This window comes from Coregonus clupeaformis, chromosome 14 (assembly GCF_020615455.1).
Source record: "Coregonus clupeaformis isolate EN_2021a chromosome 14, ASM2061545v1, whole genome shotgun sequence".
In the NCBI taxonomy this organism is placed as follows: Eukaryota; Metazoa; Chordata; class Actinopteri; order Salmoniformes; family Salmonidae; genus Coregonus; species Coregonus clupeaformis.
The window spans coordinates 42,979,829-43,006,374 of NC_059205.1; the positions used below are offsets into that span (position 1 = coordinate 42,979,829).

A 26,546-nucleotide genomic window follows, 5' to 3' on the forward strand; every position below is an offset into this window, starting at 1 on the left:
TACTTTTCCAGAGACTTTCAAAACTTTCAAAACAACAAACCGAGCTCTCCCGCGTTCAACATGTGACGTACCGGATGTGGGTGTGATGATGAGTCTTGGTGATATGACCTACAAATATACAGGGAGAGAGAAGGAAGGAGAGAAATGGGTCAAGCCATCTGTAATTGAGTTCATGGTTCTCACTGCCTAGCTAACAGTCTAACTAACATCATTGGTAGAGACAAGAGACACACTCACAGGACAAACTCACTCAGTCACTCCCGGTCACTCCCCAGCCCTAAAATTAGATGCATCCCTACAAATGGTGTGTCTTAGAACAGAATGTAACACTGTGCCTCCCCACTGGTGCAGACAGAAACAAATCTGTTTTTCTTTCTTTCTCTCTCGCTCTCTCTCGCTCGCTCTCTCTCTCTCAATTCAATTCAATTCAAGGGGCTTTATTGGCATGGGAAACATATGTTTACATTGCCAAAGCAAGTGAAATGGATAAACAAAAGTGAAATAAACAATAAAAAGTAAATATTACACTCACACAAGTTCCAAAAGAATAGAGACATGTCAAATGTCATATTATGTATATATACAGTGTTGTAACAATGTGCAATAAACATCACTATGGGTTGTATTTGCAATGGTGTTTGGTCTTCACTGGTTGCCCTTTTCTTCACTCTCTCTCAAAATCAATAGCCTAGCATTAATCCATTCCTCCTTTCCATCTCCCTGTCCATCTCTCTCTCTCTCTCTCTCTCTCTCTCTCTCTCTCTCTCTCTCTCTCTCTCTCTCTCTCTCTCTCTCTCTCTCTCTCTCTCTCTCTCTCTTTCTCTCTCTCTCTCTCTCCTCCCCCCCCACTCCTTTAGCAGTGAAATTGGGCCAACCCCATCTTTCCCCCTCCCTTCCCATATGTTTTTTTTTTTTTTTTTTTAATTTATTCGCACCAAAGAAAAGAAGTGAAAGGCAAAACAGTACAGATAAAACAACTGGTAAAAACGGTGTGCAGGTGAGGTTGGAAGCCCAAAAGGGCTTATATGAAAACCCCACCACAAATATAAGTACAACAAAAAAAAAGTTTGTTCAATCAGTTAAACAAAGCATATTAATTATAATTGTACATGATATACTCAGTATACAAGAAAAACGTTTGATTATGTGTGTGTGTGACAGTTAGGATACATGGAGCCAGCCAGGCTACATTTACATTTTACATTTTAGTCATTTAGTAGACGCTCTTATCCAGAGCGACTTACAGTTAGTGAGTGCATACATTTTCATACTGGCCCCCCGTGGGAATCGAACCCACAACCCTGGCGTTGCAAACGCCATGCTCTACCAACTGGGCCATGCAAAAAGAGGAGAGGTGGAAACCCTTTATTGGTGATCTTTAATCCACTTGAGGATGGGAAGGTTTTTTTGAGAGTGGGACAGAGACAGCCATCGTCATCATCAAGCCTGCTTAGACAGCAGTCATGGGATTGGGAAGAGACAACTATACAGGATTCATAAAATGCTGAACTGTTCATGTGTTCACATTGAGAGTTCATGTGGTTAGAGTAGGTGCTATTAGTCCACATGTCCAGGCCGTCATTGTAAATAAGAATTCGTTCTTAATTGACCTGCCTGGTAAAATGAAGGTAAAATAACTAAAATAAATAAATGTGTTAGCAGTCTGGTTTACACATAGAAACCAAAACCCAGAGAGCTCAGCTGAGAGCCCAATTACACACACACACACACACACACACACACACACACACACACACACACACACACACACACACACACACACACACACACACACACACACACACACACACACACACACACACACACACACACACACACACACACACACACGCACACACGCACACACACACACACAGAGGTGCCTGAGAGCCCAGTGAGAGATGTGAGAAGCAAAACAAACCTGGCCTCCTGTAGTTGCCATGAAAAAGGGCATTTAAAAATAGAAAAACTCAAGTCGAGCTTTTTACAAGCGTTTATGTTGTTAGCCGTGAGAAAACAACTTGTCAACAGAGAAAAATTCCTCTGCAAATTTACCTTGATGGGGCTGTCTATGTAGAGAATCAAACTCCTGGGCAAACTGATGAAGTAGCTGTGTGTAAAGCCTAGGATATGTCCCAAATGGCGCCCTGTTACCTACAGTGCCTTAGTATTCATACCCCTTGACTTATTACACATTTTGTTGTGTTACAGCCTGAATTCAAAATGCTGTACAGTGCCTTCAGAAAGTATTCACACCCCTGGACTTTTCCCACATTTTGTTGTGTTACAGCCTGAATTGAAAATGCACTGGCCTTCACACAATACCCCATAATGTCAAAGTGGAATTTGGTTTTTAGGATGTTTTACAAATTAATTAAAAATGAAAAGCTGAAATGTCTTTAGTCAATAAGTATTCAATCACTTTGTTATGGCAAGCCTAAATAAGTTCATATAATTATTTGTAAGGTCCTTCAATGGAGCAGTGAATTTCAAACACAGATTCAACCACAAAGACCAGGGAGGTTTTCCAATACCTCACAAAGAAGGGCACTTATTGGTAGATGGGTAAAAAAAAAAAAAAGACATTGAATATCCCTTTGAGCATGGTGAAGTTATTAATTACACTTTGAATGGTGTATCAATACACCCAGTCACTACAAAGATACAGGTGCCCTTCCTAACTCAGTTGCCAGAGAGGAAGGAAACCGCTCAGGGATTTTACCATTAGGCCAATGGTGACTTTAAAACAGCTACAGAGCTTAATGGCTGTGATAGGAGAAAACTGAGGATGGATCAACAACATTTTAGTTACTCCCCAATACTAACCTAAATGACAGAGTGAAAAGAAGGAAGCCTGTACATAATAAATATTCCAAAACATGCATCCTGTTTGCAAGGCATTAAAGTAAAACTGCAAAAAATGTGGCAAAGAAATTAACTTTATGTCCTGAATACAAAGTGTTATGTTTGGGGCAAATCCAACACAACACACCACTCTTCATATTTTCAAGCATGGTGGTGGCTGCATCATGTTATGCGCATGCTTGTCATCGGCAAGGACTAGGGAGTTTTGTAGGATAAAAAGAAACGGAATAGAGCTAAGCACAGGCAACATCCTAGAGGAAAACCTGGTTCAATCTGCTTTCCAACAGACACTGCAAGACAAATTCATATTTCAGCAGGACAATAACCTAAAACACAAGGCCAAATATACACTGGAGTTGCTTACCAAGACAACATTGAATGTCCCTGAGTGGCCTAGTTACAGTTTTGACTTAAATCGGCTTGAAAATCTATGGCAAGACTTGAACATGGCTGTGTAGCAATGATCAACAACCAACTTGACAGAACTTGAAGAATTTAAAAAAGAATAATGTTCAAATATTATACAATCCAGGTGTGCAAAGCTCTTAGAGACTTACCCAGAAAGACTCACAGCTATAATAGCTGCCAAATGTGATTCTAACATGTATTGACTCAGGGGTGTGAATACTTATGTAAATTTAATATTTCTGTATTTAATTTCAATAAATGTGCTAAAATTTCACTTTGTCATTATGGTGTATTGTGAATTCAGGCTGTAACATAACAAAATGTGGAATAGGTCAAGGGGTATGAATACTTTCTGACGGCACTACCTTTGACCAGAGCTCTATGGGTCCTGGTCAAAAGTATTGCACTACAATAGGGTGCAATTTGGGATATATCCCTATTCCTATTCGTGCAGAACGGGCAGGGCCTAAGCTGTTTCCACAGCTGGCTCAGAGAGGAAGAGGGTTGTTGGCTCGGCTGTGTCTCAAACAGGCACTATGAGCTCACTATTTCACCTTCACATTCTTTCACAAACACAGTCACACATGAGAGAGAGGGTGCCTTCACAGTTCACACCAAATGATGTTTAATTGAATTAGCTACAGTATAGTACAGAAAGGTTTGGGTTGAATTTGGGTTCTCACACACTCACACGCAGACATAATCACATACAGTACACACACACACACAAACACACACACAATCACAATCACAGTCACATACACACACTCTATTGCTATAGAGATGAGAGAATCATCTCTGTAAGCTGACCCAGAGGTGGTCTAAAAGATGAGATGAAGCTGTATGAAGTGATACTGTCTGTATGCCTCAGGCTTCCCATGGAACACTGATAACAGAGATAGATGAAGTCATCCCTGTAGCCTACTACCCTGTGGGAGTTCAAACATTCTCATGTTTCCTCATGTTCATTCTCTTGTTATCATAACCCTCCCGGTGGGTATGGACCCTCAGTACAGTTTCTCACAAGCGACCTCACCATACCACTCTATAACCATGTATTTTCCTTAATTGCAGAAGGTTGAGGCCCTGTGCTGGGGTCAAACCTCCAAACCTAAATAATGCTCTGTATCACTATTGTTTAGCTACTGTATCACTATTGTTTAGCTACAGTTTCACTATTGTTTAGCTACTGTTTCATTATTGTTTAGCTACTGTTTCACTATTGTTTAGCTACTGTTTCACTATTGTTTAGCTACTGTTTCACTATTGTTTAGCTACTGTTTCACTATTGTTTAGCTACTGTTTCACTATTGTTTAGCTACTGTTTCACTATTGTTTAGCTACTGTTTCACTATTGTTTAGCTACTGTTTCGCTATTGTTTCGCTATTGTTTAGCTACTGCAGCAGTGTTGTACAATAAGTAAGTCTTACACCCTTCTCTGTGTCCTCAGGTATGACTATGTGGAGGTGTTTAACGGTGGAGACGAGCAGGCTCCGACCCTGGGGAAGTTCTGTGGGAAGATAGCCCCCTCCCCCATCATCTCCATCGGCAGCCAGCTCCTAATCAAGTTTGTGTCCGACTACGAATCTCCCGGGGCTGGATTCTCCGTGCGCTACGAGGTCTTCAAGACAGGTCAGCCTCTTTGGATATGGTGTTGAACCATTTCTTACTATTGTGTTTTATTACTTGTGTCACTCTGTTCAAATACAGACTTACTGTTTGAGAGGCAGGTCCTAACGTCCACCTAAGAGGAATTTTCACTTAGTCATGCATTGATGGCAATGGGAGACTAAGAGGCTAAATCTTCTGTTCAAGGTCTTACAAGCTAAAGTTTAAGCTACTACATCCTTTCCTATACAACTAGCCTCAGTACTGTAGGTCACCCATGTTGAAGCCAATGAACCCAGGGACCCAGAGTCCCCCTTCTCTCTGAATGGCCCTCGAGGGGCAGGATGCTAGAAGCACAAGCATTTCACTACACCCGCAATAACATCCGCTCAACACGTGTATGTGACAAATAAAATTTGATTTGATTTACAGGACAGGGAGAGTACTGTAAACATTCATATCAGCCTTTAAAGGAAGGAACCTCATTCCCATGTCCTTCATCCAATCTCTATCAGCCCGGCCAGTCTCGCTCTATCCAGCTGACTGAGAGACAATCAGGACAGATCTGATAAGGAAGGTCCAACACACACTGACTCTCCTGAAAAGACCTCTCTCTACTACTCTTGGAACCAATTGTGGCCAGGTTCATTGTAATGGCTGGAATGGAATGGAAAGGTATCAAACACATCCAACACATGGAAACCATGTGTTTGATACCTTTCCATTCATTCCATTCCAGTCATGACAATGAGCCCATCCTCCGATTTCTTCCTTCATCGATCACCACTGCTTGGAACCCATTACCTGGCTGGACTCTAAGTCTATGAGTCTCTGCCTGTATCTCTCCCATCCACACCTGGTGCTCGTGGTTGTTAGAGAATGGGGATGGATACAGTAGGAGCAAGTTTCCTGTTGTTGCTAAGTCTTCCTGCTGAGTTGTTCCTGCTGCCGTTTGGCTCTAGAAGTGTTAGGGGGAGAAGCTGGGAGGGAGGGGGGGAGGGAAGGCAGGCAGGCCTGGACGGACGGACGGACGGACGGACGGATGGACGGACGGACGAGAGAGAGAGAGAGAGAGAGAGAGAGAGAGAGAGAGTTCCTTGGAGGCAGAGAGAGGGGGAGTAGTGAGGAGGTACCAGACAGGTGCAGCAGCCCCAGGCTCATTTACTTAATGGACTGTTTATCATTGGAGGCTCAGGGGTGACCTGCACATTAGATGAATGCTCTGGCAAGGATAAGTTGAATCTAGGACAGCAGAGGGGGGGTTAGAGAGACGAATGTAGGCCCTCTTAACCAAGGTTGCGCCCCAAATGGCACCCTATTCCCTATATAATGCACTGTTTTTGACAAAAGTAGTACACTATATAGGGAATACGGTACGATTTGGGACGCACACAAGTAATAATAATTTGTATTGTTACACACGTGTGTAATGGATATGTGTTTCTTGCATATCCCAAGTCCCCCTGAGACACCCACAGGGAGCAGGGTCACAGCCAGGGTCACCATTGTCCAGCACCCCTGGAGGAATTTGGGCACAGCGACAGATTTTTCACCTTGTCGCCTCCTGTATTCGAACCAGCGACCTTTCGGTTACTGGCCTAACACTCTAACCTCCAGGCTACCTGCCATATGTATGACTTCAGCCTGCCTATATAATCCCATGACATGTTCCATTCCACTCTTGCCACATTTCAAATCCATTACAGTCACAAAAGCATATTGCCCTGTTGTTCCCTCTATGGCTCTGTTCCCTCTATGGCTCTGTTCCCTCTATGGCTCTGTTCCCTCAATGGCTCTGCTCCCTCTATGGCTCTGCTCCCTCTATGGCTCTGCTCCCTCTATGGCTCTGTTCCCTCTATGGCTCTGCTCCCTCTATGGCTCTGTTCCCTCAATGGCTCTGCTCCCTCTATGGCTCTGCTCCCTCTATGGCTCTGTTCCCTCTATGGCTCTGCTCCCTCTATGGCTCTGTTCCCTCTATGGCTCTGTTCCCTCTATGGCTCTGTTCCCTCTATGGCTCTGCTCCCTCTATGACTCTGTTCCTTCTATGGCTCTGTTCCCTCTATGGCTATGTTCCCTCTATGGCTCTGCTCCCTCTATGGCTCTGTTCCCTCTATGGCTCTGTTCCCTCTATGGCTCTGTTCCCTCTATGGCTCTGTTCCCTCTATGGCTCTGCTCCCTCTATGGCTCTGCTCCCTCTATGGCTCTGCTCCCTCTATGGCTCTGCTCCCTCTATGGCTCTGTTCCCTCAATGGCTCTGCTCCATCTATGGCTGTTCCCTCTATGGCTCTGTTCCCTCTATGGCTCTGCTCCCTCTATGGCTCTGTTCCCTCAATGGCTCTGCTCCATCTATGGCTGTTCCCTCTATGGCTCTGTTCCCTCTATGGCTCTGCTCCCTCTATGGCTCTGCTCCCTCAATGGCTCTGCTCCATCTATGGCTCTGTTCCCTCTATGGCTCTGTTCCCTCTATGGCTCTGCTCCCTCTATGGCTCTGCTCCCTCTATGGCTCTGTTCCCTCTATGGCTCTGTTCCCACTATGGAACCTCTATGGCTCTGTTCCCTCTATGGCTCTGTTCCCTCTATGGCTCTGTTCCCTCTATGGCTCTGTTCCCTCTATGGCTCTGCTCCCTCTATGGCTCTGCTCCCTCTATGGCTCTGTTCCCTCTTTGGAACCTCTATGGCTTTGTCCCTCTATGGAACCTCTATGGCTCTGCTCCCATTTAGGAAGTGTAATATACTGTGACAAGCCAAGCTACGACTCTGGCTACAGGTCTATCTTTACGACGAAAGAAAAGCGACACTGGAAATGGTCATAAACTGCTCTCGTGATGATGACAAGCACCATTTGTGTTAAAGATAGCGTATCGTCAGGGTGACTATATGAATGTGGTTGTGTCCCAAATGGCACCCTATTCTCTACATAGTGTACTACTTTTGATCTGAGCCCTATGGGCCCTGGTCAAAAGTAGTGCACTAAATAGGGAATAGGGTGCCATTTGGAATGCAGAACGATTGGAACACATCCGGCCGCCATATCCAGAACTCCTCCACTCATTGACCACATAATATGTACCAGTGATCTTATAAATGATACACACTGGGTGTTCCACAGAACCATGAGACTATATCTGTCTAGCTCTCTCCTCTCACTATCGTTTCACTGCCATTCCTCAAACCAGAAACACATGTCTGGTGGTTTTGAAAGACTGACGTTTTTCCAGGAACACATCAAACTGCGGCTTAGACAGGGAAAGTTCTCCGTCCAAGTGGGTGGAGTTTGGCAGGAGGTTAGTTGATTGACACAATGTACAGGCAAGAGCACACACACACTCTCTCTCTCTCCCTCGCCCTCTCTCTCTCTCTCTCTCTCTCTCTCTCTCTCTCTCTCTCTCTCTCTCTCTCTCTCTCTCTCTCTCTCTCTCTTTTTCTCTCTCTCTCACAGACACACACTCTCTCTCACACCAGCTGAGCCAGATCAAAACCTGCCCGCCTCTCCTCTGATGCTGTTTATCATGTCCCCCATGTAATGACGCCAACTGTGTGAACATCAACTGAGCGGAACCCTTACTCTTCTCTTTCATGTTGCATGCTCTCATGTATCAGAGGTCACATCTGGCCCGGCAACACGAAAGGCACATCTCTCTCCTGTGGGTCAGTGACCCTCATCAACACTGTGTGTCTGTTATCTCATCTTCTCTACAAAGATCAGTCAACATTACAACAGTAACCTTGGCTTGCACATGTCACTTTATGACAGGGAGGAGACAGTCGACTGACTCCCTGGCTTTTGGACTGAGGTGAACTGTGTCTGTCGTCATAGGCATCTGGTGGTCTACCTACAGGTTCATAGGCCCTGTACACACTCAGTTATACAATGCATTTAGCACAATGGTTATTACACAAAAATAATTACACAAGTATTGTGGAGACACCACACAATGGTTGTGTAAACATTTTTGTGCAGACAAACTCTCCGTTGTGTTACAAATGTATCAGTTGTATCACCCGTTGTGTCAAACGTCTCTTGTACATCAGTTGTACAACTTGAATGTGTACAATGCCATAATGTGTACAAGGCCAAAGCAACAGTGACTTTATCTCCTCACAGTGGGGAATGGTACTCTTCCTGACTGAAGCTCATTGGGGTGGGGTGGAGTGGGGGTGAGTGGTTTGTTAGGGTGGGGTGGAGGTGAGGGGTTTGTTGGGGAGGGTGGTGGGGGTGAGGGGTTTGTTGGGGTGGGTGTGAGGGGTTTGTTGGGGTGGGGTGGAGTGGAGGTGAGGGGTTTGTTAGGGAGGGTGGTGGGGGTGAGGGGTTTGTTGGGGTGAGGTGGTAGGGGTGAGGGTTTTGTTGGGCTGAGGTGGAGTAGGGGTGAGGGGTTTGTCGGGCAACCGATGTCTACAAAAACAACTCAGGGCGTCTGTGTCTGACTACAGCAGTCAGTAAATACCAGGCGCCCTCCCAGTCAAAACACAGACAGAGCCAGCCAGTGGCACCAAGGGTGTGACCAATAGGAACAGGCTCAGTGGACACCTCAGTGATAATGGAGTAAATGGACTCAGGAACCCATGATCCCCTGCTAACAGTGGTCTATATAAGCCCAAGTGACAACATTGTAGTTATGGCAACATATTGCTTGCTTTCAGATTCTCAAGTGCTGTATGATTAGTGTTACAGACAAGTAATTATGGAGCTAAATAACAGCATTAATACATTAAATACAAGCACAAAGCCACGAAAATACAGCCATGGACCCAAATATTATTCACCAAAACAGGATAAAGACATGCAAAGTTTAACATACAATGCATATTATTTCAATCTTCTCCTCAGGACCTGAGTGTTCTAGAAACTTCACCTCGTCCAAGGGTGTTATAAAGACGCCAGGCTTCCCAGACAAGTACCCCAACAACCTGGACTGCACCTTCATGATCATCGCCCCCAAAATGTCAGAGATCGTGGTGGACTTCGACGCGTTCGACATGGAGCCTGACACCACCCCTCCCCCCGGGGCACTCTGTCGCTACGACTGGCTGGAGATCTGGGACGGGTTCCCTGCAGGTGAGAGAGAGCGAGAGAAACATATTTGTTTTCATCCACCAGGCCACACAGATTGATTTAGCCCAGCACATTAAGGAGACAGGCAGAACCTACACTATTCATTGTCTACAATGATGTTGTTTCACTGGACCGCGTTGCCCAGTCTCCATTGTTGTGTGATTGGGTCTGAGGAGAATGGGAGGAAATGTACATTGACAAGCATCATAGGAGTGCCTGGCTGGGCACATTACTTTGTCTGGCTCCCTGAGACTTCTTCCTGTATACTAGGGCCTTGCCAGGCTAGGGTCTGCGTCTCAAATGGCAGCTTATTCACTATTTAGTACACTACTTTGACCAGATCGCAATGGGCCCTGCTCAAAAGTAGTTCACTTAATAGGGAATAGGGTGCCATTTGGGAAACAGCCCCAAGGAAGGGACTGGCACAGCCCTATAGAAACACACCAGGACCAAACAATCACACACCTCACAGCTGGGCTTGTACTGTAAACATGCCAGGCCGGGCATGTCTCTCAATAGACCTATGTGTTTTCTGTCCCGGGGGTCTGCCAAAGCTTTGTGTTTGAGGTGTGTACATATTTGACAGCCCAGATAGTAGGCAACACAATGTAGCCTGGATCCCAGATGATAGAGCTATACAGAGAAATCAAATCAACATGTATTTGAAATGGAAACAAAAAAGGGAAAAGGAGAAGCATCAGAGAATTCTTGACACATAATTGGAGATGAGAGATATTTGTTCTGTACCAGACCTGTTATATATTGGCTGTGAACATGTGTTAATGATAAACACTGTGAACGTTCCATAGTCTCTGCTACCTGACATGTCACGTCTGTTTTTGACACAAGGTGTAAAGTCACAAATTAGGTGAGACCTGAGATCATCAGAAAGTTCCAACCTGTTATCCTCTAATGGTTGTCACACGATCACGATAGGATGTTTTGTCAGATAACAGAGTGAAAGTTAGTGAACATTTTAATGGAGAAAAAGTGCATTCTAGAATGGAAACTGTGCAGTAAATGAGGCTATTATTACAGATTGTAGAAAAGCAGAATCAATCACAACATGGGATATTGAAGGAAGAAATTGTGATGTAACTGTGATGGACTTTACATTTCTCTCTTTCTCTTCATTTCTATCTTTCTCTCTCTCTCTCTCTTAATTTCTATCTCTCTCTCTCTCTCGCTCTCTCTCTCTTAATTTCTCTCTCTCTCTCTCTCTCTCTCTCTCTCTCTCTCTCTCTCTCTCTCTCTCTCTTAATTTCTCTCTCTCTCTCTCTCTCTCTCTCTCTCTCTCTCTCTCTCTCTCTCTCTCTCTCTCTCTCTCTCTCTCTCTCTCTCTCTCTCTCTCTCTCTCTCTCTCTCTCTCTCTCTCTCTCTCTCTCTCTCTCTCTCTCTCTCTCTCTCTCTCTCTCTCTCTCTCTCTCTCTCTCTCTAACCCAGTGGGACCCCACATCGGGCGATACTGTGGTAACAGCAGTCCTGGCCGGGTCATCTCCTACACAGGGATCCTTTCTATGACCATCAACACAGACAACGCCATCGCCAGAGAGGGCTTCTCAGCCAACTACACTGTCAGAGAGAGCAGCCTACGTCAGGGACAGACACCAGAGGGTTAGAATGACCTACTACCTCAAGTTAAAGTAGGCCTTGTCCAAGCTAGAAAGGCCCAGGGCCAGAAGCTGACTTTTCTCTGGGGCCAGAGTGTCCGGCTTTAAGCGAACTCACAGTAGGTGGGATGAGGGCAGGGAGAGGGAGGTGGGGAAGGACAGCGTGTGTGTGTGTGGGACTGACTGTAGACATAAGGTCTGCTTAGACTCCTCTCATACACACAGAGGCAGGATGGACTTACGAGACCCCATCGCAGAGAATCTAAACAGTCTCTGTCCCTCCTTCCATCTCTCCTCAGCGCTCTGCTAATTCTCTCATTTCTATTCATGAGTTTCCTCTGTTCCATTCTCTCAGCAGGCATTGACAGAACATCAAAATATCTACATATCATTGCAATCGAAAGGAAAGACCTTATCAGAGACTATTTTTCACAGTTCAAAGTCACAGTATGGGGTGTTTCTGACTGTTATAGATAAGATAAAGCCATCGGGGGAATAGGAGGAATACTGATTTCTGAGAATATTACATTCCACCAACCTTCCTCCCACGTAATGGAAAAAAGTATCTAAAGTTTTCCCAGAACAGTTTTAAGAACATTTAGGCACACACATTTATACTACCACACAGACTGATAGGGAACTAATGCTGTGGAAAAGGCTATGTGATTGGGTTCACCATGGGGCCTTTATTTCAATCTGTCACGCTTAGCTGGAGGCCTGGTGACAAGACCAGTCATCACTCTGCTCTGTGTGGGTCCACTGTGAAAACACACAGCTAGCCAGCCACGAGCCACGGAGGGTGTGTGTGTGTGTATTTATGTGTGTGTTTCTACAGCCATCTGGGATAATTAGAGATTTGTTTAACACCAGCACTGCTCTTAGCCATCCAGAGAAAGGCTATGTGGACAGATTTACAATCTGATGGGAGCCGTGTGTGAGTGTGCGTACACAAACACAAACAAGCACTCGCACACACACATTCCTACAACCGGGGTCAGAAGGACAGGTCGCAAGGCCCTAAATCACCGTAGGAGTCCGGGGGAGTTTCAACATGGAGTCTGTTTGAGATGTTTTTGACAACTTCTCCTGATGAGTTTGTGTCATCGAACATGAACATGAACACCAACCAGTGGTATTTTACAGCTGTAAAGAGTTGATAAAAATGGGACCCAGTGCCTCTCTGCTTGGCACTCAGCATTAAGGAGATTGAATTGGGGGTAAGCGTGCATGCGTCAGGGCAGCGAACCTAGCCTGAACCTGCGGTCACCAAACAGACACTAACAAAGACAGGCATTCGATGTACTACTCCGGGGGCGTTGAGAGTGAGGCATTTACAACCACAACTAATCAGAGGAATTTGGTGTTCTCTAGCTCCTTACAAAATGTTCTGAATGGGTAATCTTTTAACGCGTCCAGTTGAGATACACAAGACCATGCTCTTCTCTTCTTCTGAGCATTTCACTGTTGTATTTGGCACATGTTAACTTTTAGTTTCCAGTAAAATACAGTTAATTTCCATTGCATTACTCATTAATTGTCTTTGAGATTGAGACCTCTCTGAGTCACACAAATAGTGTCTCTTTAGACCAGTGGTATTCAAAATGAGGAACAAAAAATAAAGAGTACAGATTATTGTATGGGACAGTATACAAACATTTTTGAGAAAGATAATTAGAAAAATACAATTTTATTGAGTAAAAATATTTATTGGTTTCTTTTCATTTGAATATAGTTGAAGGATGGGACTAATAACAAATAACAACAAATAATAACAAAGATAGCTAATAATGTAAGCATACTGTGTCCATAATAAGTATATAGGTTGTATGTTGGGAGCTTTTGGGAAAGAGCACAGTTAGAAAGATATGGCATATAGAAGCAAACCGGATGGACATCATGAAAATGATCGGAGAGGTTGAGAGTAGAAGAAGTTCAGGAGCGAAAAATAATAATAATAATAATAATAATAAAAAACAAAAAACAAATATATATATATATATAATATAATTATTGTAAAATTAACTGTGTCCATAAGGTGTAGATAGTAAGTAAAGACTGGAAGTAGAGGCCTGGGCATTGTTGTTCACTAATTTACTCCAAGTAGGGAAAGGATGGTGGGGTTGAAAAGTAATAAAGGGGAGTATATATATAAAAAACATGGGGGATTGGAAGTGATGCAGACAATTACATTGATAGAAGATACAATCTATCTGCAATATTAAGCTGATCCACCCCCCCCCCTCCCCAAAAATAAAAAATAAAAAAATAAAAAAATAAAATGAAATGTGGTACCCTGAAATTCTGCCGGAAGAAATGGTGACCCTGCTGAAAAAGTTTGAACACTGCTTTAGACAGACACGACAGGACAGAGGATGGAGACTCATAGCCCTCACCCTAACTCTAATGCCAACCCTAACTCAAACCATAACCTCAGCAAATTGTTGTGTAACAACAGAGTTGCAGTTGATAGTTTGTTGATAATTTAATCTGTAGTATGTAGATCATCTCTAGGGGACTATCCAAATAAAGTGTAACTCATGTTTTATTTCTCCTCTGACAGACTTTACCTGTGTGGAGGGCCTGGGGATGGAGTCGGGAGAGATCATCTCAGATCAGATCACTGCCTCCTCTCAGTACAACCCCAACTGGTCCCCAGAACGCTCCAGACTCAACTACAAAGAGAACGGATGGACCCCCTCAGAAGACTCTGCCAGAGAGTGGATACAGGTAAGAGAAAGAGAGACGGCCCTGGGGCAGCTGGGTTACATGTGTGGTGTCTGCGTCCCAACGGCACCCTATTCTCTTTGTAGCCCTATGCGCACTGGTCAAAGGTAGTGCACTACATAGAGGAATAGGGTTTCCTTGTGTCTGTCAGTGACATTACTAATCCTATTGGTGCATATAAAACATTATGGCTGCACATTAAGCACTGGATTGAGCAAGAGTTGGGTATTCAAACTCGTCGGGACAGTGTGTTTAGTCCTTTACAGCTACCTGTTCAGCTACTGAGTGAGTGTGTGTGATTGTGTGTTTGATTGTGTGTGTGATTGTGGGAATGCATGCGTGCACAAGTGTGATTGTGTGTGTGTGTGTACACTAGTGTGTGTGTGTGTGTGTCTGTGCGAGTCTGATTGTGTGTGTGTGTGTGTGATTGTGTGTGTGTGTGTGTGTGTGTGTGTGTACACTAGTGTATGTGTGTGTGTCTGCGCGAGTCTGATTTTGTGTGTGTGTGTGTGTGTGAGAGAGAGAGAGAGAGAGATTGTAGTAGCACAGGTCATGAGGATGATCGAGAATGACGCCAGACCTACAAAAGCCAAAAAATAAACAGCACCAAGTCACAAACAAGACATATTGTGATCAAGAGGCCAGACTGACGAGACTAGTTGGCGTTTGGGTTGTGTTGAGGATTCTTTGCACAGTGCTGATATTCTCTTATTCTTAAACAAACTTTAAACTTTAGAAAATGACACAGACAACGGCTTCTGAGTATATGTAAAATATCTTTAGTTATGCAATTGCAGGCAGAAGTTAATACAGAGTCAACAGGATATGTATAGCTCTTCATAAGTTCTGCGAGGTGTCTAAGACATCCTGTAACTTATAAAGCCTCCCCAACCCTTCCTAGCGTGACTTCCCCTAACAACAACAGCTTAATAAATCTACCTATCCCTGTAGCGCCAATCATCTTGTCAGTATTTTAATAACTTCAAAAACATGGGTTTGACCGATACTTGACTCCTCATACAGGAACTAGACAGTATCATCTTGCGACATTTGACATTTCATAAGGGAGAAGTAAGCATCTTCTAGCTGAAGGGGATTTTTCTGCAGTTAGGTGCAGCATCTTCTTTTCACAGAACCAAACAGCTTGGATGTCAGTACCAGACACAGGGGCTCAGTAGAGCAGGTGCGTAGGCTTTCGTCTGAGACCCCTTCAGTTGATTAAGCTCCTACCTATGCACACTGTAAACAAACTATCCAAAAGGGACATGATTTCTATAATCTAGTTTTGTATTAGCAACAACCTCAGGGGGATGCCTCTTGTTGTAAATGCAGATTGTTATATGAGGCTCTTATGTAACACTACTACAAACACACTCCAAACACTATTAACTGAACAGGAACATGTCAATCAAGATTTCACTCATTTCCTGAAACAGAACAGAATTCCAGGATTAATGCAAGGGTTATAATGTCTTTTAATACAACCAAATGTAATAACTGATCATGGAACTGATAGGAAAAAACACAACATTTATCAAATGGGACATCCCCCATTGTTTGACCCCATTGCATGATAATATGTTGTTCTTCGAATCATGGGATGTCTGTAAATCCTGGTATGTCATTACATTACCCCAGAATAGTGCAGAAACATACACTACATGACCAAAAGTATGTAGACACCTGCTCGTCGAACATCTCATTCCAAAATCATGGGCATTAATATGGAGTTGTTCCCCCCTTTGCTGCTATAACAGCCTCCACTCTTCTTGGAAGGCTTTCCACTAGATGTTGGAACATTGCTGTGGGGACTTTCTTCCATTCAGCCACAAGAGCATTAGTGATGTCGGGCACTGATGTTGGGTGATTAGGCCTGGCTCGCAGTCGGCGTTCCAATTCATCCCAAAAGTGTTCAATGGGGTTGAGGTCAGGGATCTGGGCAGGCCAGTCAAGTTCTTCCACACCGATCTCGACAAACCATTTCTTTATGGACCTCGCTTTATGCACGGGGGCATTGTCATGCTGAAACAGGAAAGGGCCTTCCTCAAACTGTTGCCAGAAAGTTGGAAGCACAGAATCGTCTAGAATGTCATTGTATGTTGTAGCGTTAAGATTTCCCTTCACTGGAACTAAGGGGCCTAGCCCGAACCATGAAAAACAGTCCCAGACCATTATTCCTATTCCACCAAACTTTACAGTCGGCACTATACATTCTGGCAGGTAGCTTTCTCCTGGCATCAACCAAAAACCCAGGTTCGTCCGTCGGACTCCAAGATGGTGAAGCGTGATTCATCACTCCAGAGAACGCATTTCCACTGCTCCAGAGTCCAATGGCGACGAGCTTTACACCACTCCAGCCGACGCGCATGGTGATCTTAGGCTTGTGTGCGGCTGCTCAGCCATGGAAACCCATTTCATGAAGCTCCCGACGAACAGTTCTTGTGCTGACGTTGCTTCGAGAGGCAGTTTGGAACTCGTAGTGAGTGTCACTACCGAGGACAGGCGATTTTTATGCGCTACGCACTTCAGCACTCGGCAGTCCCGTTTTGTGGACTTGTGTGGCCTACCACTTCGCGGCTGAGCCGTCCTAGATGTTTCCACTTCAGAATAACAGCATTTACAGTTGACCGGGGCAGATAATCCGTGGCAGAAATTTGACGAACTGACTTGTTGGAAAGGTGGCATTCTATGACGGTGCCACGTTGAAAGTCACTGAGCTCTTCAGTAAGGTTATTTTACTACCAATGTTTGTCCATGGAGATTGCATGGCTGTGAGCTCGATTTCATACACCTGTCAGCAACGGGTGTGGCTGAAATAGCTGAATCCACTAATTTGAAGGGGAGTCCACATACTTTTGTATACATAGTGTAGTCTGAAGGACGGGAAGGCACCACAGTGTCCTGTTTTGGCCTCACTCCCTTTCTCTTTTCTGGGAGAGGAAGAAATAGCCCCCATGGATTTGTGTGGACTGTGTAAGTGACAGAGTACCGTTGGGAACTGGTGCTGTATGTCGGGGCTGTAGTGTTCCTTACTGTAGCCGATCCTGGAAAAATCCCTGCTTTCTATTCTCCTCCGCCTTCTAAAAATTCATGGCAACCTACTTATAGCACACAAGCTACGCTGTTAGACTCTTTGAGCCACTTGGACATTTGATACACATACTTGTAACCCTTGATACAATTGAGAATCATAATCATGCACAGCATTGTAAACAAAGTGCCCATCAACAAATCTGAACAAATTGAAAAATGCTGAGAATGTTTGCCAAAAGGTAGACAGATAAGCAGCTTGAGTACAAACTAGAGGGGTTTTGGACAGTGTCCTGGTCTGTCCTGGCAGGAAAGACCTTGTTTCTGAGCTTCAGTCTCAGTCTCAACTTGATCTCACAACTGAACGGGAGCCCTTTATTGCAATAGAAAGCTCTGAACTGAACACTCTGTCCAGCGGCTCCTATTCTATGTGACATGAGCTCCGCAGCGGCCGGCCAAGCCTATTGGCCAGACTTCCTCTATGAAAAGACTGATGCTATTCCTAATTACTCAACACTTGGCAGCGCTAACACTCTGCGGCTGTAAATAAAACCCTCCGCTCAAGCGTTTAATGGAGAAAACAATAAGAGGTAGAAACGGCTGCATTCATCAGCCGGACCGTCACTAAATGAGATTCAACAAAAACATTGGCACATCCTTCAAAACAGGATATTGGTGTTTTTATGGCGAGGAGAGGAAGAGCTTGTAATCAGCACTAGGCTACTGTGACTGACTGCTGTGACTGACTGCTGTGACCCACTTTGTCAGACCTCGCCGTGTTTTCTCAAGAAAGTGCTTTAATCTGGTTAAGATCAGGACAGTGCCCATCGACACTGGATCAAATGCGACCTAACTAAGTATTGTATTCTTCACGTTGTCTCGGGATGATGGGAGCTCCTCCAACAGTCTCTGAGGACTCCTTTGTTTTTCTCTCTGTCCTCTAACAACACATTCACTCACAGCACAGCCAGGCCCAAATATGTTCTGCAGATGTACAGCCCTTTCCTGGTTCCCTACGTCACAGACCCATGACAAACGTTTCTCCTCAAGCAGTATACCTCTATAAATGCTTTGTCTTTGGAGAGGAAGGAAACCTTTCCTGCATGAGCTTACTTCACAGGTTTCAATTACATGTCAATCTCATTGTAATTCAACTCTTATGTACATCAAAAACAGCCATGTTGGGGATTAATTACACACAGTGATGGGTTGGCAGTTTCTGACTATAGACAATGGGCCCAGCTATATCCCTTTAATATAAAAGCCAAGATGATGCAATGAATCAGCATAATACCAATTCCTGTCCTCCACCATCCAAATTACTGCCAGGCCACATTAAAATGACAACATGGTGAAAAATGGTGTCTTGGAAATAGTATCAATAATATATAAACTTTCGACGCATGAATAATATAATTTTATGTAGCGACGGCACGCATGCATGAATTAGGTAGCTCATTATATTCAGCTGAAGTAAGATGAATGGAGCATTACTCTGTCTTCGTCCCAAATGGCACCGTATTCCCTACATGGTGCACTCCTTTTGTACTTTTGACCAGAGCCCTGGTCAAAAGTAATGCACTTTAGGGAATAGGGTGCCATTTGGAACTTTGCCTCTGGCTAGCTGCATCATGCTGCAGAGTGGGTCACTTACTGTAGCATACTTCATCATAACGAAATGGAAAATGATGCACCTAGAAAACACCTCATAATTCAAACCCCCTAAAAGAAGAAGGAATGGAGTTGCACTGTTTTTGTGTCTATAAATCAATATTATCTCAAAGACACCCTCTAACAGTTCTTTTGGAGGATACTCTGAAAGAAAATGCTTTAATTTGACAACGCAAAAAAGCATGCCACTGACTCAAGACAAATGCACAGAAACAAACACACCTACACTATTATCACATAGCAACCAACCGCACTGTGCTCCAGCTACTTTGAAGCACATCAATATTTAATACATGAAGCCAACAGCAGCAGTGAAGCCAGCAGGCAGCCCTGCCCTCCATGCCCCCGTGCCCTTGAGAGACCAGGGTTGAGACCCATATAGCACCATATTCCCTATATTGTTCACTTCCTTTGACTAGAGCCCTATAGGCCCGGGTCAAAAGTTATCCACTATCTAGAGAATAGGGTGCCATTTGGGACGCAACCCTTTGGGATGCAGCTCAGGAATTCCCCAGACAGACAATGGAGTTCCTCTCTCTGTCTCTCTACTCTACTCTGCTGGCCAGGCGGGGGAGCTGACTTCCTGTGGATCTGCCCCTGCTCCCAGAGGAAGGGCCAACGCTCCTGTACTCACCGTCAGGGGCATTGTGGGCCTTCCCACTGGTTTCATCCTGTCCGCCACAATGGGACTAACAGGCCCCGCCCTGCTCAGAATGCAGGCCCAGCCTCTCTGTTTATTCATTCAGAGTGTCTTAACATGATCAACACTTACAACCCACATCTTAACTGACCGTTAGTGGCTCTGTCACTTTAGGGACAAACACTAGCGTCCCGGACAGGTAGCTCGAAGTGGCTTCTGTCAGCTCTTTTCTAACACGGATAGTAGGCCTGTATTGCATGTTTGCAATTTTCTTTTTATAGGCTGTATATGATGTACAGCCAAATGCAGGACATTGAGAGCTGCCCTGTGCCCAATAAACTATTTGGTTATTGTCTTTGTTTGCACCTGAAGAAGACTTGTGAAGTCGAAACATTGTAAGATTTAGGTGCAGCAATATTCCCTGTACAGGCCTTTCATTTCTAATAATCTGTTTGGCCTAATGTGTGAGCTAACAGGGTTCTAGCTAACTGGATGTTCTTGCCTGGTTTGTGTTGCCAGGTGGACCTGGGATTCCTCCGCTTTGTTTCAGCCGTGGGAACACAGGGAGCAATCTCCAAGGAGACGAAGAAGGAGTACTTTGTCCGCTCCTACAAAGTGGACGTGAGCTCCAATGGAGAGGACTGGGTCACGATAAAGGAGGGATCCAAGCAGATGGTAAGACTGACTCATAAGATATAAGTTAACCCTTTTTACATCAGCAATTGTCACAAAGAGCTTTACTGTAACCCGGCCTTGAACTCAAAGAGCAACCAAAGCAGAAGCGAGGGCACAGTGGCCAGGAAAAATGCCCTAGTAGGATAAACCCAGAGAGGTTACAGAATAGTGATACATTGTAAGTAATAGAAAGAATGAGTTCAGTTTTATTTGGACATCAACACCACACATTTCACAATACACATTTCACAATACACAATTTCACAATACACAATTTCACAATACACCATTTCTCAATACATATTTCAAATCAAATAAAATTTTATTTGCCACATGCGCCGAATACAACAGGTGTAGACATTACAGTGAAATGCTTACTTACAAGCCCTTAACCAACAATGCAGTTTTAAAAAAAGTGTTACTTTAGGCCAGATTTCCTGTTCTCTGGACAAATAATACCAGAAGAAAGTGTCATATTTTATATAACGGATTCAGACATTTCTATTTAACAAAAGTGACTCTATTCTCTATTCTTCTGGAATAAAGCAGAAGATAAGTTTCTGTTGGACCTCCGTGTACATTGGACAATAAAGTAATCTGGTTCTTGTTCTCTACTTCCTCCTCCAGGTTTTCCAGGGGAACAACAACCCTACAGACGAGGCAAGGTCATTCCTACCCAAGCAGACTCTAGCCCGTTACGTCCGCATCAGACCCATGTCTTGGGAGATAGGCATCTGCATGCGCTTCGAGGTGTACGGCTGCAAGACATCAGGTACACACACACATGCACGCACGTTTGCACGCACACACAGCTGCATACATCAGCTCAGTCACCACCAGGTGGCTCTCAAACACACACACAAATGCACATACAGTTGAAGTCGGAGGTTTACATACACTTAGGTTGGAGTCATTAAAACTCGTTTTTCAACCACTCCACAAATGTCTTGTTAACAAACTATAGTTTTGGCAAGTCGGTTAGGACATCTACTTTGTGCATGACACAAGTAATTTTTCCAACAATTGTTTACAGACAGATTATTTCACTTATAATTCACTGTATCACAATTCCAGTGGGTCAGAAGTTTACATACACTAAGTTGACTGTGCCTTTAAACAGCTTGGAAAATTCCAGAAAATGATGTCATGGCTTTAGAAGCTTCTGATAGGCTAATTTACATCATTTGAGTCAATTGGAGGTGTACCCGTGGATGTATTTCAAGGCCTACCTTCAAACTCAGTGCCTCTTTGCTTGACATCATAGGAAAATCAAAAGAAATCAGCCAAGACCTCAGAAAAAAAATGGTAGACCTCCACAAGTCTGGTTCATCCTTGGGAGCAATTTCCAAACGCCTGAAGGTACCACGTTCATCTGTACAAACAATAGTACGCAAGTATAAACACCATGGGACCATGCAGCTGTCATACCGCTCAGGAAGGAGACGCGTTCTGTCTCCTAGAGATGAACATACTTTGGTGTGAAAAGTGCAAATCAATCCCAGAACAACAGCAAAGGACCTTGTGAGGATGCTGGAAGAAACAGGTACAAAAGTATCTATATCCACAGTCAAACGAGTCCTATATCGACATAACCTGAAAGGCCGCTCAGCAAGGAAGAAGCCACTGCTCCAAAACCGCATAAAAAAACCAGACTACGGTTTGCAACTGTACATGGGGACAAAGATCGTACTTTTTGGAGAAATGTCCTCTGGTCTGATGAAACAAAAATAGAACTGTTTGGCCATAATGACCATCGTTATGTTTGGAGGAAAAAGGGGGTTGCTTACAAACCGAAGAACACCATCCCAACCATGAAGCACGGGGGTGACAGCATCATGCTGTGGGGGTGCTTTGCTTCAGGAGGGTCTGGTGCACTTCACAAAATAGATGGCATCATGAGGAAGGAAAATTATGTGGATATATTGAAGCAACATCTCAAGACGTCAGTCAGGAAGTTAAAGCTTGGTCGCAAATGGGTCTTCCAAATGGACAATGGCCCCAAGCATACTTCCAACGTTGTGGCAAAATGGCTTAAGGACAACAAAGTCAAGGTATTGGAGTGGCCATCACAAAGCTCTGACCTCAATCCTATAGAGAATGTGTGGGCAGAACTGAAAAAGTGTGTGTGAGCAAGGAGGCCTACAAACCTGACTCAGTTACACCAGCTCTGTCAGGAGGAATGGGCCAAAATTCACCAAACTTATTGTGGGAAGCTTGTGGAAGGCTACCCGAAAAGTTTGACCCAAGTTAAACAATTTAAAGGCAATGCTACCAAATACTAATTGAGTGTATGTAAACTTCTGACCCACTGGGAATGTGATGAAAGAAATAAAAGCTGAAATAAAACATTCTCTCTACTATTATTCTGACATTTCACATTCTTAAAATAAAGTGGTGATCCTATCTGACCTAAAACATGGAATTTTTACTAGGATTAAATGTCAGGAATTGTGAAAAACAGAGTTTAAATGTATTTGGCTAAAGTGTATGTAAACTTCCGACTTCAACTGTATGCACACACACACACACAAATGCATAAGCAGTGCACACATATTTTGACTCTTCCCCTAACTTCTAATATAGACCATATACTGTATACCTGGCTCCCCAGTAAGTGCTCTAAGAAATCTAATGAATTCTGTTCTTGGTTGTACAGAAGACAGTGTACAGCTTTTTGGTTTAGAATAATCACTGCTTCCTAAGCCGGTTGAGGGTCATGCTAGGTTGTTATTGTAAAAGTGCAATGGAAAAAGGTAAAAAGGCAAGTTGAGTCATCGTACATGCAGTATTTACAATATTACAAAGCACAGCATATGGTTCATCCAGAGATCCATATCCTTCCTTATTTCCCTCAGCAGGAGAACATCATAAAGATGGTATTACACTCTTTCTCACTGCAGGGCCAGTGTGTGTGTGTGTGTGTGTGTGTGTGTGTGTGTGTGTGTGTGTGTGATACTGTACAAAGTGATTAAGAGTTTGGAATGACACAGGGAGGAAGTAGACAGTCTGTCTCTGTTTGTGTTCTCCACTTATATTGCCTCTGTGAGTTCAGCTCAGCTACCTCATGCAGTACACGCACGCACACACACACACATACACACACACACACACACACACACACACACACACACACACACACACACACAGGGAGTTCCCACAAAGAGAAGTGGTAAAACCAAATCACACAAGAACTCACATAGACCTCAACACTGAATAACTGGGGAACTAGGGGGAGTTGATCTATCTCCACAGGGAAAGCTGTTACATACTGTCTCACTCAGACTCAGGAAGTGTTTGAAATTGTATCCTATTACCTTATAGAGCCCATGAGGACACAGCAGCTTCACCCTGCCCCCCTCTCTCTCTCTCTCTATTTCACAGACTACCCTTGCTCCGGCATGCTGGGGATGGTCTCCGGTCAAATCTCGGACGCCCAGATCAGCGCGTCGTCGAACGCAGAGCGTGGGTGGGTACCAGAGAACGCCAGGTTGCTGACAGGGAGGTCGGGCTGGACCCAGCAACAGACCAGACAGCCCTTCAGGAACGAGTGGCTGCAGATGGACCTGGGCCAGGACAAGCTGGTCAGTGGCCTGGTCATCCAAGGAGGACGCCACAGGTAGGTAGCATAGAGGTTAGAGAGGTGGGCCAGAAACCGGAGGGTTCGAGCCAGTGTGTGTTTGTGTGTCTTTCGGAGAGGTTGGGATCTTAGCAGAAGACCAATTTCAGTTGCCTGTTTGTAAAATGGATCAATAAAGTATTCTTCTTCTTCTACAGAGACAAGAATGTGTTTATGAAGAGGTTCAAGGTGGGCTACAGCAACAACGGCTCTGACTGGACCATGGTGAAGGAAGACAACAGCACCAGGCCCAAGGTAAGGGAAGCAACCTGGGAATTCATGTTTGGTATCCTGTGCATTCATCTCCTCTCTTTTCAACAGAGACCCACAGATCAATAGAAAGTAGGGCTGTCAGAGTTAATCAGTTAACTCGAGTTAACTGTTTGTAATTTTAGTGCGCACATTTTTTTCTACACGATTAAACGCATTGTCTGAAAGTGTTCAAAATACATTGAAAACGTCCACAATACATAATATATACAGTTAAAAACAAATACGATGTCAAAACAAGTTGACATTGAGGTTAAAGAAAGTGTGCTTTATCAATTTACCTGATTCTGCTTACCGTTACTTTGGGAAAAATCAAGACGTCAATATTCTTGTAATGCTTTTTGTGTGAAAAGTATTGAATTCCAGCTCAAAATCCTGTGATTAACTCTATATTTTTTAATTTATTTTTGACAAGATTGATGACAAGAGTGCAACATATCCTGTTGGTAAAGTCAAGGATGAAATGTGTGTGTGTGCAAACCATCAGCACCTAGCTAGTCAAAACATCCAGCAGTACTCTCAGTTCTCCCCGTCCCCTTCACAAGACAGTCTGACTTGAATATCCATCTATTCCAGATGGTGGGACTTATTTATGGCAGACAGAGGGAGATCTTATCTACGTCCTAAACTGCACCATAGGGTGCAATTTGGGAAGTAATGCTAGATATCCCCCTTTGTCTTTTTAAAAAGCTCCTTTCCAGCCTCCAGTCTTCAAAGATGAACAGACAGGAAGTCTATTTCTGTGGCTTCAGCTATACATCCAGTCTGCATCCCAAATGGCACCCTATTCCCTATATAGTGCACCACTTTTGACCGGGGCTCTGGTTAAAAGTAGTGTACTATATAGGGAATAGTGAGCCATTTGGGAGGCACCCAGAGTGTTTTTCAAACTGCCACTCCAGGCTTCACTTTGAGTGGAAACATAAGAACCTACCCACCAAACCGAAATTGGTTCTGTGAAGGTTCCCAGAACATATGTTAAGTCACGGCAAATGTTCCCAAAACACAAAAACTGTCCAGTTGTGATGATGATTCTACAATGTTTCTTTTAGGGTGCAAAAAGCATTCACCTGATGTTACAAGAACATTCCCAGAACACATTTAATCTGTTCTTTAAAGGTTCCCAGAATGTTTCATTAGGTTGTGGGAACAGTCTGGTGAGAACATTGTGGGGACATATAAATAAATATATTTGATCATAAACATTCTCTGAATGTTATTTCGATGTTAACATCCTAATGTTAGATAAAACCCTAACTAGAACTTAATGGGAATCTTACCTAATGTTCTGGGAATGTTCCCGGTTTGCTGGGTAGGGTCTGGCACCATGGTGGTAGCAGGCCTGGTGTCCCGGACTTCCGCTACCTGCTCACAGCAGGGGCTAACTATTTTCACATGTCCTCTCGCTTTAAATAATATATTAAGGATATGCTTCAATATTAGTTTCATAACCCTCCTAGATCCTAGCTGAAATTACCCTTCTTGTTATGTTGCGTCCCAAGTAGCCCCCTATTCTCTTTATAGTGCACTACTTTTGCCCAGGCCCAAAGGGTTACTGTGCAGAGCTGGCACATTGGGGACGGAAAACGGGTTTCTGTCTCGTAGTGTACGGTCTGGAAATTGTTTGGTCTTCATCGCTGTTCTATTCTCCTGGCTCTCTTCCAGATCTTCATTGGGAACCAGAACCATGACACCCCAGAGCTGCGTACACTGGGCCCTCTGCTGACTCGCTTCCTCAGGGTCTACCCAGAGAGAGCCACCCCCGATGGCCTGGGGCTCAGACTGGAGCTGCTGGGTTGTGAGATCCATGGTGAGTTAGCAGAAACATCTCAGCACACACACAATCACAGCAAGACAGACAGACATACAGACAGACAAACAGAAGGACAGACAAACACATGCGCACACACGCATGCACATTCATTGTCATGGCAACAGTTTAACAACGACAGCAACAGAGTTGACCAAGCGCACAAACAGATCTAGGACCAGGCTAGGGTTACAGTATTAGGATTAAAGGACCCCTCTGACATGGTCTAGAGTTAGACATCAACCATAGTGACCTCACACAGATGAAATCTCAGATAGGTTTCACTCACCTACTCCTAACTACAGACCTGAGACCTGCGTGAGTGGCAAGACTTGGGCAGTAGCTATTTAGCCTTTACTGCATGCTTGATGACAGTCATATACTGTACCCTGCCTGTCAGTCAGTGTGGGAAGTGTAATGAGTGTGTTATGTTTTATGTGTTATGTGGGAGGGTTAGGACATGACAGACATGAAAGGCTGACGCGGCAACCAGAGCAGGCTGCCCTGACTCTGAGCTGGAGGGGGAAGGGGAGGTGGACCAGTCACAGTGGGAGGGTGAGGGAGG

The 26,546-nt window shown here is 44.2% G+C and overlaps 1 protein-coding gene across 2 annotated transcripts in view; it reads left to right on the top strand.

Annotated features, from left to right (window-relative positions):
* LOC121580867 (neuropilin-1a) overlaps positions 1-26,546 on the top strand; it is a 74,219-nt gene that overhangs the window by 23,414 nt on the left and 24,259 nt on the right. For both annotated transcript variants that reach the window (XM_041895981.1, XM_041895982.1), the window contains exons 3-11: positions 4,725-4,906; positions 9,711-9,938; positions 11,379-11,549; positions 14,106-14,272; positions 20,130-20,285; positions 20,913-21,057; positions 23,667-23,901; positions 24,060-24,156; positions 25,837-25,981. In XM_041895981.1, the coding sequence (XP_041751915.1) occupies positions 4,725-4,906; positions 9,711-9,938; positions 11,379-11,549; positions 14,106-14,272; positions 20,130-20,285; positions 20,913-21,057; positions 23,667-23,901; positions 24,060-24,156; positions 25,837-25,981 (1,526 nt within the window). The remainder of the gene's footprint in view (positions 1-4,724; positions 4,907-9,710; positions 9,939-11,378; positions 11,550-14,105; positions 14,273-20,129; positions 20,286-20,912; positions 21,058-23,666; positions 23,902-24,059; positions 24,157-25,836; positions 25,982-26,546) is intronic.